This window comes from Carcharodon carcharias, chromosome 22 (assembly GCF_017639515.1).
Source record: "Carcharodon carcharias isolate sCarCar2 chromosome 22, sCarCar2.pri, whole genome shotgun sequence".
Lineage (NCBI taxonomy): Eukaryota > Metazoa > Chordata > Chondrichthyes > Lamniformes > Lamnidae > Carcharodon > Carcharodon carcharias.
In genome coordinates this window covers 9,174,781-9,189,179 of record NC_054488.1, presented here as the reverse complement: position 1 = coordinate 9,189,179, position 14,399 = coordinate 9,174,781, and the positions used below count along the sequence as shown (strand labels likewise).

At 40.9% G+C, this 14,399-nt stretch overlaps 1 protein-coding gene across 2 annotated transcripts in view; it reads right to left on the bottom strand.

Moving 5' to 3' along the window:
- Nucleotides 1-8,127, bottom strand: part of b3gntl1 (UDP-GlcNAc:betaGal beta-1,3-N-acetylglucosaminyltransferase-like 1) — a 320,936-nt gene extending 312,809 nt beyond the window's left edge. For both annotated transcript variants that reach the window (XM_041217352.1, XM_041217353.1), the window contains exons 1-2: nt 7,740-8,127; nt 2,437-2,553 (exon numbers count right to left, since the gene is read on the bottom strand). In XM_041217352.1, the coding sequence (XP_041073286.1) occupies nt 2,437-2,553; nt 7,740-7,898 (276 nt within the window). In that variant the 5' untranslated portion in view covers nt 7,899-8,127. The remainder of the gene's footprint in view (nt 1-2,436; nt 2,554-7,739) is intronic.
- Between the last annotated feature and the right edge of the window lie 6,272 nt (nt 8,128-14,399).

The following is a 14,399-nucleotide window of genomic DNA, read 5'->3' as shown; positions in this document are numbered from 1 at the left end:
ATACAGGCTTTAAAAGCCGAAAAGGAAACTATGGAACAGATTGAGGATCTAACAAGTGAACTTGTTAGGGGCAGCGGCCATTGGAGAAAGATTCCGAAAGGAACTGAATGCCCAAGTGAAATTGTTAAGCTTGTATAAGGGTTTTGCAGATAACTCTGAAACAAAGACAGCCGAACTCACCAGAGTAGTGACTGAGCTGAATAAAAAGATTAATAAGCTTGAGAAAGAATTGGAAAATAAGAGAGTAAATGAATATTTGGGTGAAATTGAGAAACAAGTGGAAATTTGGTTCCATTTTGAAACATCAACTTCTAAGGAGAACATGGAGGACCCTATGGGAAAAAAAACCCAGGCCCACCCAATGAATGAACAGAACAAGCGTTCCATCTGGAAGGAACTGGATAAGCAAATGGTATCTGACCACAGAAGACAGATGATAAAGAGAAACTCAACACAAAGATGCACAAAAAGTGAGTCAGATAAAGTCAACCAAGTAGTGGAATCACAGAATGCTACAATTTCAATTCCAAGCCAACAAAGCTTAACCAAATCAACTGAGCCTGCCATCCCTCCACCTGTGACCAAAACAAGGTCTGGGAGAATTATCCAGCCTCCATACCATCTGAATTTATAAAATCAGGGACTGGGGAGAAAGGGTAGCACAAAGAAAGGTTGTACTGCAAATATGTTGGGTAAAGACTCCGAGGGTGTAGTAGAAGGTTGTCTGGCACAGTAATGGTTAATGCAGGATTGGAGAACACTACTGCCCACTGTATAAAGTAGAGAGGCACATGACAGAAGACAGTTGTGTGGAGAGATTCGATTAGAGGTCAGTACGAGTTAGCTCCGAGTCGGGGCTAGACTTTGCACATATGTATATATTTATGTGTTACTACTGTTCAACCCTGCAAGCCTTTGAACCTTTTCCTGAGACCTTCTGCATAAACCCTTACAACAGGAAGGAGCCACAGGAGAATGTCCCAGACATAGTGACTATAATGTTTTTTCTTTTGTTGTCCTGGGAGACCGTGTGGTTGGGGTGGGTTATTTACCTCAAACCACAGTGGTGTGCTGTCCAAATAAACATTCAAATTGATGCGGTGGTAACACATTGCTTTGATTTCCAGATTCTCTGGAATATTAAAATCAAAGACAACAAAAGCAATACAAGAGACACCATGGAGTCTAACTGCTACAATGGACTAACTCCCTAAAGGGGGCCATCTAGCGTTCAGTTAACAATGGTGGTTACAGATATATCACATGGTTGCAACATGCCTGGATGAGAATGGGGCTGCTAGTTTGCTTATCAAACCTTTTTTTCATTTGAATTAATTATTTTCAACTACAATGTGCTGACTGGGAGTATTGTGGTTGAAGACAAATCTACATATAAAAGACATTCAATTATGGTTTGTATACCACAAGTGTTTGGGATGCAAACCAATGGGGACACTTTCATCATTAAACTGTTCATTACTTGCATAGTTTATTTTGTGGAATTACATTCCTGCTATCCCCCATCTGATCCTAAAACCCTGTAACTAACTCACTCAAATTCTAAAAGCAGACCTTCAGCTTTTGTTATTATGACTCATGTCATACAGATATTACTACAAATATACTGTTTCAAGTCAACAGGCTTAAAGAAAAGGAACTGAAAGCAGGAACGTACCCTCTTGTTGGTATCTTGAGAGTAAAGCCCAATTTTGCACTGCTCACTTTGATTTATGGTCTAATATTTCACTACAATACTATAAATTTAAACTAGCTACACAATATTGAAGTAAAGGTGAACTTGAATTTTATCAACAGAAGCTTCAAAATGGCATGGAAAATTTTCAATAGACAGATCAAAGTTGCTTCACAAAAACATAGGATGTGTTAAAACCCCTTCCATGTTTATAAAACCCAAGTACAGCCATATTGAAAAATGATGCTTTAATGCCAAGTTATGTCACTCATATCTGTAACATTTGAGTTATTTAGTTCCTTTCATTTTTTTTTTAAAATATGTATTTCGAACTTCCTTACTTGTGTACGGCAACTCTCGCTGAGGTACAGGTTCACAGGTTTTGACCAACCTGGTCCAATTAGCTATTTCTTGAATGGAAATCAACATGCTAAATGTTGACCGCCTCTTTGACCTCGGAAAGCAGAGCATTCGATCCTAACGTTCAAGAAAGGGGCGCTGGCTGTTACCTCTCACCAGCTGGGGACACTAAGCAGCCTTACCATCTGAGCCCAGCTAACTCAATAGGGACCAGAGATTGAGCCTGTAACCTTCTGGTTATAACTCAGCCACACCAACTGACCACAAAGCAAAGGCTCTAGTTTCTCTCACTTGTTTGAGATATTCTGAACTCAAAACACAAGTGCTCCTATAACATATCGTTACAGGGAAAGTTCAAATTAAATTGAATACGTTATACAAACCGTGCTGGCGTCATTGAAAACCGATAACTCCATGGATCCCTGGAAATCCTGCTCCAGAACCGACTGCAGGCATTCATCCAACCACATCGCTGCATTGTGAACTGGCAGAATAATAGACTGGAAGTCAAAGGAAATAAAGTAATCAATGTATTGCTGTGCATTGGTCAAGCAGCGCCCACACCCGACAAACCTTAATAACCTTAATGTGACGCAGGAAACAAAAATGCCATTTAAACCAACAAAACAGCCCTCCTTTTTTGATTACCTCAGCTTCACCTTTTTGCAATATCCATATATATCTGTGGTTTCAGAAACAAATCCAATTGTTTCTTGATCTCAACACCTTGGGCTTCTCAATAGAACCATTTTGGAACTTTCCAGTTTTGGAAAGGCCTTCCTTGGGGGTCCTGAACAACGGCTGTTATAAACAACTTAGATTAACTGTAACGAAAACAAAAAAAGCTGGAAAATCTCAGCAGATCTGACAGCATCTGTGGAGAGAAAGACAGAACTCTGTCTTTCTTTCCACATATGCTGTCAGGCCTAGAGTTTTTCCAGCATTTTTTGTTTTTGTTTGATTTCCGGCGTCCGCAGTACTTTGCCTTTACCTATATTACAGATTAACTGTAGCCTTTTTGATCAAATGGTTGCAAATGCCTACTCAAATTCTGTGGCCCAGAACTCTATACTTTGGCACATGTTAAACTGAAGTACATGCATCCCCTGGCTTGCAGCCTGGATATGCATGTATTTCAGTTAACTATCCAGCTATCTATCAAGCTGCATAAAATATGGGCACTTCAGTTCCAAAAACATCACAGCTGCAGAACTGTAAGATGCATTGGTTATAACTAAAACAATTCAATAACTATAGCAATGCTGAATTCTCTTTAAAGTGATCTCAGCAGTTTTTATAGAAAACAAAGAATGAGATGACTCCAAAAGTTTGTAAAAGAAATATATATTCCCTGTTCACTATTTGAATCATGCTCCTGCAATACAAAGTTCATGTCACCCCAAGTGGACGCACGGCCCTTAAACTCTCATGCTGCAATATTCAGTTAATCTATTGTGTTCTGGTTAAGCAACGATTAATCTAGCCATCTGCATTATTAGGTAGCACCCACTTTAAACTGCTAGGAAATTCACTTCAAATGTCATTTTGTTCCTGTTAACAAAATCTAGCTGATGACATCCTGCTTGTAAGAAAAGTCCATAAGTGCAAAATTACTGGCTGAGCGAGTGATGTTGAACTGCAGTAAAATCAATAGAAGTCACAGTTTACAAAAGAAATAGCCCCAAAATAATTTTTCTACCACTTTTTTTTCTCCGCCTTTGTTTCTTTTGTAAGTGACTTATATTACAAACTGAATATTTAAAAGGATGTGGAGAAAGGCGCAGCCTGGAAATTCAACCACACACCCCCCCCAACCCCCAAACCTCCCCCCCCGCCCTCGCCTCCCCAAAGGAAATAGGAACCAATTACTGAGAAATCACTGGATAATGTTTACACATATTCTCAAAGCCAGTAGCAGAAACCTGGAATTAGGGTTATCTGTTACCCCCTTGTAGGTGAGGGAGCAGCAAATTCTACATTTCTGTTGGTGGCCCTGAATAATTGGAACATAAAAAAATTGAAAAAGAAAACAAGATTTGGAAACGGGAGCTGGAATTTTTAGAAAAGCCCCATTTCCATTAGTGTCTGGTTTAGATTTGGAAAAAAATATTTTAAAAATCCCTTGAAAGGCAATGTTCAGTTGGTGCCATATTAAAGGATTCATCTGCAGCTTCTTCATGTGCTCACACACTCACAAACCAAAAAGGTCCCAAATTCAATCTCAGGTCAGTCTTGAGCTGATTATTATAGGCAAAAGCTGCTGTGGGCGTGCTGCAATTGAGTTCAGTGCCCTTGAGTTCGAAAAAGGGTCAATTGGGTAGGATTCCTGTTCTTGCTTGTATTCAGTAAGAGATGAAGATCTTCCAATTCCTTTGTTACACAATAAGCCAGAGACCGTAAAGTGGATAGAAATCTTGGATGTTGACATTTAATGTTGCTTTTTAAGCTGCCATTTGAAAGATGATAATTCAATGACCCCTTGTAGAAAGTGCATGTGCGGATGTTGAGAGAGAACAGGATTTGTCTCAACTCTGGTGCTTCACTCTGGTCAAGCCATGAATACACACTCTTCAAGACTTACATGAAGAATGACCAGTTGGTAAGGTACTAGATAGTAACCCCACTCATGGAATCATTTGTCAGGCGGTCATAAATGCCCTCAAGGGATGGGTATGGGTGAACATATGATTACATAGGGTATACAGAACAGCAACAGGCCATTCAGGCCAACCTGTCCATACTGACAATTATCTTAACCCCAGCCTCCTCCCGTCTTATCTGCCCTCATGATACACAAATGCTTGTCATCAGAACTAAATTAATATCATCTGCATCTTTTTTATGAATTCTAGGAAAGTTGCCAGCGTGACTTGAGAACATCCGCCTGTAGGTTACGTAAAATTGCATCTGAACAGCTTTGGGTCTCGGTACTCAAGATGGGACCTTAAAGGTTATCCTTTCCATTTCACACCTGAAACTTCTACATAAAACCTAGACAACTTTCTAAGATAGGTGGATTTCAAAGTAGGTGCTAATCCAAATTATATGTTAGAGGTTTCAATGATTTCAGCACAGTAATTGTTAAAATATGTTTTCAAGTTCATGACACTGGAATTGACTCATTCCATAGCAAAGTTATTTTTGTTCTATTTCACACTTTTTGACAGCCATCTCTGTAGGTTAGATATTACAGCTGTTATCAGTCTCATTTTTATGCACAGAGTCACTGAGGGGTGAGACCCTCAATTGCTGTCTTGCACGCCAGTGTTGAGCCAGACCTCAGCTACTGAACTCATCTCAAGCATTTCTTTCCATTTGTCAACTTCAACATTCACTGTTGAGCTTACAAAGGAGACTTTATCCTGGCTATGATGAGTGGGACAAAAGCATCTTGACTTCTGATGGGTGAGAAATAGAACCCAAGAACTTGACATGTTTTCTAGGCCTCTGTTTGCAAGTTGACAAAGCCAGAATCCCAGGGGTGAGCAGAAACAGCCATGGGTTTGCTCTCAACCTTTCAGTGACGTTAACTCCAAATTTCCAGGAGCTAACACAGCAAGATTATATTGTGCAAAATCAAAGTTGCACAAAAATATTACATATGCAAATTAATTTCTGATCCTCTGACAGTGTGTAACTGTAAAGCTGCCAAGTGACATTCATTCATCTATTAATAGTTTAACCATCTATGCAATAAACAATATTTTGGTTTAATCCACAGCCTTGAGGCTCAACCTGATTTTGACCCTTTGTTGTGGTTTCTTCTAGAAAAAACATTTTAGAGGTGGGGGTGGCGAGGTTGTGGGGAGGAAAATACAAATATTCGATTTAAATATAGTGCAACCTGAGAATTACACTCTTCAACACAAAACACTCTACAAGTTCTACTAAACATGGCATTACTCTTTATAACAGCTCAAGCAGTAAAAGCATTGGCTGATGATCTCTGCCAGGCTGATGGGCAGTGGGGTGAGGGTTGGGGGCCACAACACACAAAGGAGGCAATGAGTGAAAGTCAGATAATTCCTCTATACTAAACGACAGAGGTAGAAGAGGAAAAAAAATGCTTTAGGTGCATCCTGACAGTCTTGTATTTTCTAATAGCTGATCTTGGATTGGGGAAATTTGGGGATAGATAGTCTAGGTTGCTAATCTGAGCTAGAGCATAAAGATGGATGAGCTTCTCTGAGTTTGAGTGGCCTTTTCGCTTGTCTGCTCTTCATTGGCTAGAGACTGGTGTGAGAGGTGGGGGAAACCAGAATGGGGAAGAAAAGGAAATGCTTACCAAAAGTAAGACAAGGTCCTCATTTACATCAAGGTGAGAGCAGAGGTTTAACTGAAAAGATTGCATACAAACATTAAGGCTAACATTCCATCCCATTTGTTTTCCAATTTCTAGTAGCTGAGTAGACAATGGTGCTCATGACAATGTCACTTCAGGACCACACCAGTTCCTCAGTAAGAGGATGCTGTTATCTATCATCCTCCATATTGCTGAAGAAAAGTACCACTTCTACTTTCGTCCATGCTCAAGTTAAGCAGCTAAAATTGGTGTGGTGTAATGATGCCCAACGGTAATCTCATATTGGATGTCTCCCCTGCAAACAACGCTAATAATCTAACATTGATAAGTTAAAAACTTTATTCGGTTTACTATATCATCAAAGATAATTTTAAACTAAAAATGCAATCAGGCAACCTTTTGCACCCAGCTCTCAAGCAAACTAGGGCAACAATTTCAGTTTGGTTAGGTTTTGTTTCTACTACAAGATACAATTAGCAGGGGAAGTCAGACAAACCAATTACATTCAGCCGTCTGCCAATTATACTCTAACTCACCAAGAATATTTTCTCATATTAAACAAAATGTGTAAATCACAGAGGTCTCTCAAATCCTCCACTTCTTATTCCCAACTAGGATGTCTCCACCCAACACTAACAGTAGAGTTCACATTAGCCACAGCTCGGCAAGTAGGACCTTCACCTCCGAGTCATAAGGTTGAGGACACCACAGTTCAGTGCAAAATCTAGGCTGCCACTCCAGTGCAGAAGGGGTGCTGCACTGTTGGAGGTGCCATGTTTTGAATGAGACATTAAAACCACATACCTTCACAAATGGCACAAAATATCCCACAGTGTTATTCTGAAGAAGGGAAGGAGAGTTCTCCCCAGTGTCCCGACCAATTTTTGCCTTTTGACCATTATTAAAACAGATTATTGGGTTATTGTTATTTGTAGATTGGCTGCCACATTTCTTAGATTGTATCAGTGACCACACTTCAAAAAAATTATTGATTGGCTGTAAACCAATTTAGGATATCAAAGGGCCCTATATAAATGTAGGTGGGATTCAGAATTCATAGTACCTGAGCCCTTTCCCTTCACTCTATGCCAGGATGCATTATACCAGCTCCAGGCAAGTCACTGATGCCAGTAAAACCTACCTAACAGCCCCTTAACCAATTAAACTGAACGTTGTGGCCGAAAGATACACGTGACAAATTGGCAGCAACCACAAAGGGAGACGAGGGCAAGAGTACTGGATCTAAATTCCAGTGGCCCATCCCCCTGAAATGTACTGGGACAATGTAGCTCTGGAACTATTTGTGTCCATCACAGTCACTGAATTACTGTTGCAGTCAAACAACGTCTACAAGATGTAACTTATTTCAGCTGCTAAACATACCACATCGTTTAAGTAATCTTCCCTCACACAATCTAATCTGTGCTGGTCACTGTTTCCTGACGGTGAAACGCTTCTGCGCTGTGCTGGGTTGGAATCAGCAGAGTCTTCGCCTCCGATTTCAGGGGGCTGGTTACGGTCTGAAACGCAAATTGCTGACATTTAAGTAAGCTTTGCGGGCACTTGGATTAAAAAAAACATACACGGGGCCTTCCGCAACCAGACAGGACCTGGACATACACGCAGCTTCCCCCAGTGACCACCTACGTGTAAACAATGATTATCAAAGTGGGGGGAGGGGTGGGAAATGCAATGATTAGCCGAGTCCCAAAAGCGGTCCGCTCCCCACCTTGAACAGGTGAAAGGAACCTGATGAAACACAAAGTATCCGGAAACCCTGCCCGAGTTAGTTACAGATGCAAGTCCCGCCTCCCCTCCACGCTGATTGGTGCAAGACCCCCCCACAATTTGTAACGTTGGCAATCGGCGGCAACCGATTGGCCGGTTAAGTTGCCGATCACCCCCGACTCTGCCCCGCCTCCCGATCTCGGTTCCAGCAAACAGTGTGGTGCCTTTTTTTTGGTGAAATGTATGAACGTTTTAAAACAGACACTGAAACGTCTCAGCTCGGGGTTTCCTTTAACCTGTTTGCTCAGGCAAGTGTTCCTGAAAATATTGATCTCTGGAGCCAAATTTTCAGGTGCCTGATTGTGATGCTCGGACATTTTTTCCCCCCCCACCCTGCTTTTTTTTAAAAAAAATGCTTTATTGGAATATTTTCGGGTCTGCAGCTCCCTGAAGCAACTCTCTGCCTTCAGGGGACTTTCTCTCAACCCTCCTTCCCGCCTGCGGCAGCACTGAGCTTGTCAGCGCGTGCCTCACGCTGACTGACTGTTAATTGGCCAGCCAGCGTGCAATCACGGTCAGGTCCGATCGTGGTCAGCGGTCCGTTTTCCGGACCTGGCGAGATCATGCCCGCCTGCCCGGCGAGCTAAAAATTCGGGCCCATGTCTCCGCAATGGCTATCATACCATACTTAATTTATTTCTTTTTGTGCTATCTTGTTACAAACGCTGGCGAGCATTCAGATCAAGAGCCTGTAATTCAGTCCTTTTTTTCCCCCATTTTTGCCTACTCTGACCATTTGTGCTCATGCGCTCTTATGTCTGTACACTCTGCCCCTTCCTGTCATGCTCTGGTTATCAATACCCCTATTGCCACCCTACACTGTTGCCTTGTCCTTTCTCTTTAAGTTTCCAAATTTCCTTTCATGTGAACCAACCGCCCCCCTTCCCACAAGCCCCCCCCCGCCACTATTTAACTTAATGCCCTCTCTTCAGCCCTGGTTATATGATTTGACAGGACACTGGTCCCATCATGGTTCAGGTGAAGAACGTCACAAAAGTCCCCTCTCTTTGCCCAGTTCTGGTGCCAGTGCCCCACGAATCAAAAGGCATTTCTCCCACACCAATCTATGAGCCGTGCATTCAACGCTCTGATCTTTGTTGGGGAGGCAGCGGCATTGTAGCATAGTTACTGGATTAGTAATCCAGTAACCCAGGGTAATGCTCTGAGGACCCGGGTTCACAGCAGATGGTGAAATTTGAATTCAATAAAAATCAGGAATGAATAGTCTACTAATGACCACAAAACCATTGCCAATTGTTGTAAAAGTCCATCTGGTTCACTAATGCCCTTTAGGGAAGGAAATCTGCTGTCCTTACCTGGTCTGGCCTACATGACTCCTCAGATACTGAAGCAGTCCAGGTCCAAATACAACAGCAAGACCTGGACAACATCCAGGCTTGGGCTGACAAGTTGCAAGTAACATTCGCACCACACAAGTGTCAGGCAATGACCTTCTCCAGCAAGAGAGAATCTGACCATCGGTCCTTGATGTTCATTACCGTCACTGAATCCCCCACTGTCAACATCTTGGGGGTTACCATTGACCAGAAACTGAACTGGACTAGCCTTATAAATACTGTGGCTATAAGTGCAGGTCAGAGGCTAGGAACCGTGCAATGAGTAACTCACCTCCTGACTCCCCAAAGCCTGTCCGCTATCTACAAGGCACAAGTCAGGCATGTGATGGAATACTCTCCACTTGCCTGGATGAGTGCAGCTCCCACAACACTCAAGAAGCTTGACACCATCCAGGACAAAGCAGCCCGTTTGATTGGCACCACATCCACAAACATTCATTCCCTCCACCACCGATGCACATTAGCAGCAGTGTGTACCATCTACAAGATGCACTGCAATAATTCACCAAGACTTCTCAGACAGCACCATCCAAACACATGACCACTACCATCTAGGAGGACAAGGGCAGCAGATAGATGGGAACACCACCACCTGGAAGTTCCCCTCCAAGCCACTCACCATCCTGACTTGGAAATATATCGCCATTCCTTCACTGTCGCCGGGTCAAAATCCTGGAACTTCCTTCCTAACAGCGCTGTGGGTGTACTGACACCACATGGGATGCTGCGGTTCAAGAGGCAACTCACTGGCACCTTTTCAAGCAATAAATGCTGGCCCGCTCCCAAAGCCCAGACCCTGTGAATGAATTTTTAAAAAATGTGACTCCAGACCAACAGCAATGTAGTTCATTCTTAGCTGCCCTCTGAAATGGCCTAGCAAACCACTCAGTTCAAGGGCAATTGGGGATGGGTAATAAAGGCTGGCCTGGCTCGTGATGCCAACATCTCATGAGTGAATTTTAAAAAAAATCTTATTTACAATATGCCAATTTACTAATGGCTCTGTTTGTAAACTAGAGATTATTATGTTACTGGTTGATAACGTTACAGTGCCTTGGGATGTTTTAAATGCTCTGTATAAATGAAGGATTTTGTTGTATTTTTTCCAAGCAAGTCCTGCTATTGCATAAAGGGAATCAAACTCATTGTGTAATATTTATGTGTTGTTTGACTTTACTCTGTTCTGAGCTATTACCATGGTTACCCATACTGCCATTGATGTGAAACTCTAACCACGCAAGGAAATTTAATGTTTCTTCATCAGCAACTACAACAGCTTGCATTTATATTGTGTCTGTAACATACTAAAGCATTTCAAGGTGCTTCATAGGAGAATTATCAGTCAGAATATAACACTGGTCCACGTAAAGAGATATTAGGGCAACTGACCAAAAGCTTGGTCAAAAAGGTAGGTTTTAAGAAGCATGTTAAAAATTGTTACTTGTGGTGCAGTGGGTAGTGTCCCTACCTCTAGCCCAGAATCTCTGGGTTCACATCCCACTTCAGGACTTGATGGCCATAGAAGGTATGTTCATAATATAGCCACGGAGATTGATTATCAGCCTATAAGCCCTACCAATACATCTGATGGCAGGTGGTAAGCATGGAAGAGTTTCCTGGTCAGTCATACTGCAGTAGTTTGCTGAGCATAATCAGGGGCCAATCCATTGCTGCTATAAAAATGCAAGTCTTTCCTTCTTAAAAATTCTATTTTGCAATCCAACATTTGTGACTTGTGCCTGTGGAAGAAAAGCAGGAAAGGAAATCTTTTTTCCTGACATTGTTATTACAGTGAAAGAGGGAGAGTGGATCTGGTTGAAGGGTTTGACCTCATAAGCTGGTCTTATGAGAAAGGGACAAGGTGCAACTCTGGTTCCTCCTATAGTTTTGGTCTCCTCACTTAAGGAGGCAGTTCAGAGAAAGTTCACTAGTTTGACTTTCGGATGAAGGGGTTGTCTTAGAGGGAAGGTTGAGCACCTTGAGCCTATACTTGCTAGAGTTTCTGAAGAATGAGAGGTGATCTTATTTTGATCTACAAGGGAGCCAAAGGTTATGGTAGACAGGCAAGAAAGTGGAGTTAAGGCCATATGTTATTGAATAGAGAGCAAATTCATCAGTGGGCTGAATGATCTATTCCTGCTTCTACTTAGATCTTATGTTTTATGTTCTTCTTTGATCTAATTGAAACAGATCCTGACAGGGCTTGACAGGATAGGATGCTGAGAGAATGAATCTATTTGGATGAATCTAAATAACTGGCTCTTCAGGGAGGTGATGGTGCAGTGTATTATCACTGGTCTAATCAATCCAGAGATCTAGGGTAATAGTCTGGGCACCTGGGTTCAAATCCTGCCATGGCAGATAGTGGAATTTGAATTCAATTAAAATCCTGGAATTTAAAAGTTTATTGATGACCATGAAACCATTATTGACTGTTGTAAAAATGCGTCTGGTTCACTAATGCTCTTTAGGGAAGGAAATCTGCTGTCCTTACCTGGTCTGGCCTACATGTGATTCCAGATGTTGTTGACTCTTAAATACCCTCTGAACAAAGGCAATTAGGGAAGGGCAATAAATGCTGGCCTAGCCAGTGACACCCACATCCCTTGAATAATTTTTAAAAAATACTGCGGAAGTTGGTGAAATGAACCCTGAAAATTGCTGGAAATACTCAGCAGGCTGGGCAGTATCTGGGTTTATAGTGTGAAATCTAATAAACAATCCATGAATGTAGTTCCAGTAATTACACAGTGCATTAGAAATGAAGATAGTTGTATTTGAATATTAAAAATATCATAATAATTGCTTATTCGTGTAGGTGTTATGACCAGAAATATGCTTTCGTTTGTATTTCAGTCTTAAAAAGCTGCTGTGATACTTCATGTAATTCTGATGAAGGTCATTAACCTGAAACATTAACTCTCTTTCTCCCTCCACCGATGCTGCCTGACCTGCTGAGTATTTCCAGCATTTTCTGTTTTTATTTATATAATCCTAAATTTGAGCTGAATCTTAATTTGACACATTTTGCTCTAGTAAGCAGCAGGGCATGAAGGGATTCTCAAACACCAGCACTCTTTTTTATTCGTTCATGGATGAATAAAAAAAAAAGTGAAGAAAGAAAACATGGGTGTATGGGAGGTATTAATGTGGAGAGCAGAATCATCACCAAAAGCCACCACTGCCCAAAGTCAAAATAAAATACAAAAAAAAAAATAGACACAGACTTTATGATCTGAAATTGTTGAACTCGGTGTTGAGTCTAGAATGTTGTGAGGAGCTTCACTGAAAGATGAGGTGCTGTTCCTCAAAATAATTGGAACAGTGCAGCAGGCCAAGGACAGAGAGGTGAGGGTGGGAGTGAGGTAGAGAATTAAAATAACAAGCTCGAGATCTCCTTTTTAGGAGTCCTTGAAGTTAATATGCAAAATAGAATATTGTATGACCCGAGATTACCTGATTCCAAATTTACCACTAAATTAGAACCTATCTGAAAAAATGATGGACCCTAGCCTTCAGAAGTCAATCTGCTATGATAGAAAACTGTTAACAATCCTGACTTGTTAATCTAATTATTTGCTGAGTAGAATACCATTTGGGTCTTTGAAGCGCAAAGTTATAGGATGGTATTCTACAGTTATAGGATGGTATTTTGATTTAGTGACTGGTCTAACCAATTGTAGCATAGCACACTGCATTGCAAAAGCACCAATGCAGCACACTGGATTTCTCTGTAAAAATGATCAAATTTGTGGTTAATCATCTCCGTAGAAACATATCTTGATTCCTTTGCAAAAATTCAGAAATAAAACTAAATTTTTTTATTTTTAAACACAAATATATTTGGTCCCATTATTATAAGGTTACAGTAAAACTGTGGATCAAGCAGGCCATTTGGTTCATCTTAACTTACTTATCAAAAAAGATCCAAAAATCCCCTCCCCCATTTGCTATCTAATTGATACTTCAACAATTCCATGGCTTTTGTCGCCACTACTCTTCCCAGAAGTCTATTCCTTGTATTGATCCCTCTTTGGAAAGGAAATCTTCAAGATATTCATTTTCAATTTACCTTTTACTGATCTAAACATGTGACCTTCTCCTACTCCCATAATATATTTAAGGTAATATTACCAATTCATCTTTTCCATTCCATTAACAATCATGAACTCCCTGTGTCTTAGTGACTTGAACTGGACACAATGCTTAAGGTGTGGTTTGACCAGAAGATTATTCAGTTTGGTCACAATTTCTTCTGACTTTAATTCTATTTATTCAGCAATGTAGTTCAACATTATATTGGTTTGTTTGTTGATTGCTGCCCTGCACTGGTTGGATATGTTGGGTTTTGAGTCTACTAAGACTATTAGATGCCTTTCATCTTCCTCCCTATTTCAACATCATTCAATGGTTAGTGTATCTTGCATTATGTTTTTCTTTCTACTCATTACTATGCCTGGAATGAAAAGACTGCCTCTGATAGTTCCTATAGAACCTTCAGGGATCCTTGTTAAGTAACTGAAATATTTTTACACAAAGCTTGCAAAAAATGCTTCCTTGTTTTTCTCATGTTTAAACATACACTGACAAGGTTTGTTATGCCATGTTTATGATTAATGTTTTCTTGCTTACCATTTACATTCAAAAAGATCATCCCTATAATTAGATCGTCCCAAAGTCATTCTAAACTCTTGACTCACTTTATGTTATGTTCACAGACCGGCAGATCTGGTTTATAAAAAAAATCAGTTTACTTGTAGACTATCACATCATAAAACATAGCCCACTTCATGTGATGATGACAAATTCCTACCAACAACATTGTTGCATTTTTGTTTATTCCTGGACTTAAGAACAACCTGCATGATAGGTCACAATTGTCGTACCTTTGTTGCAA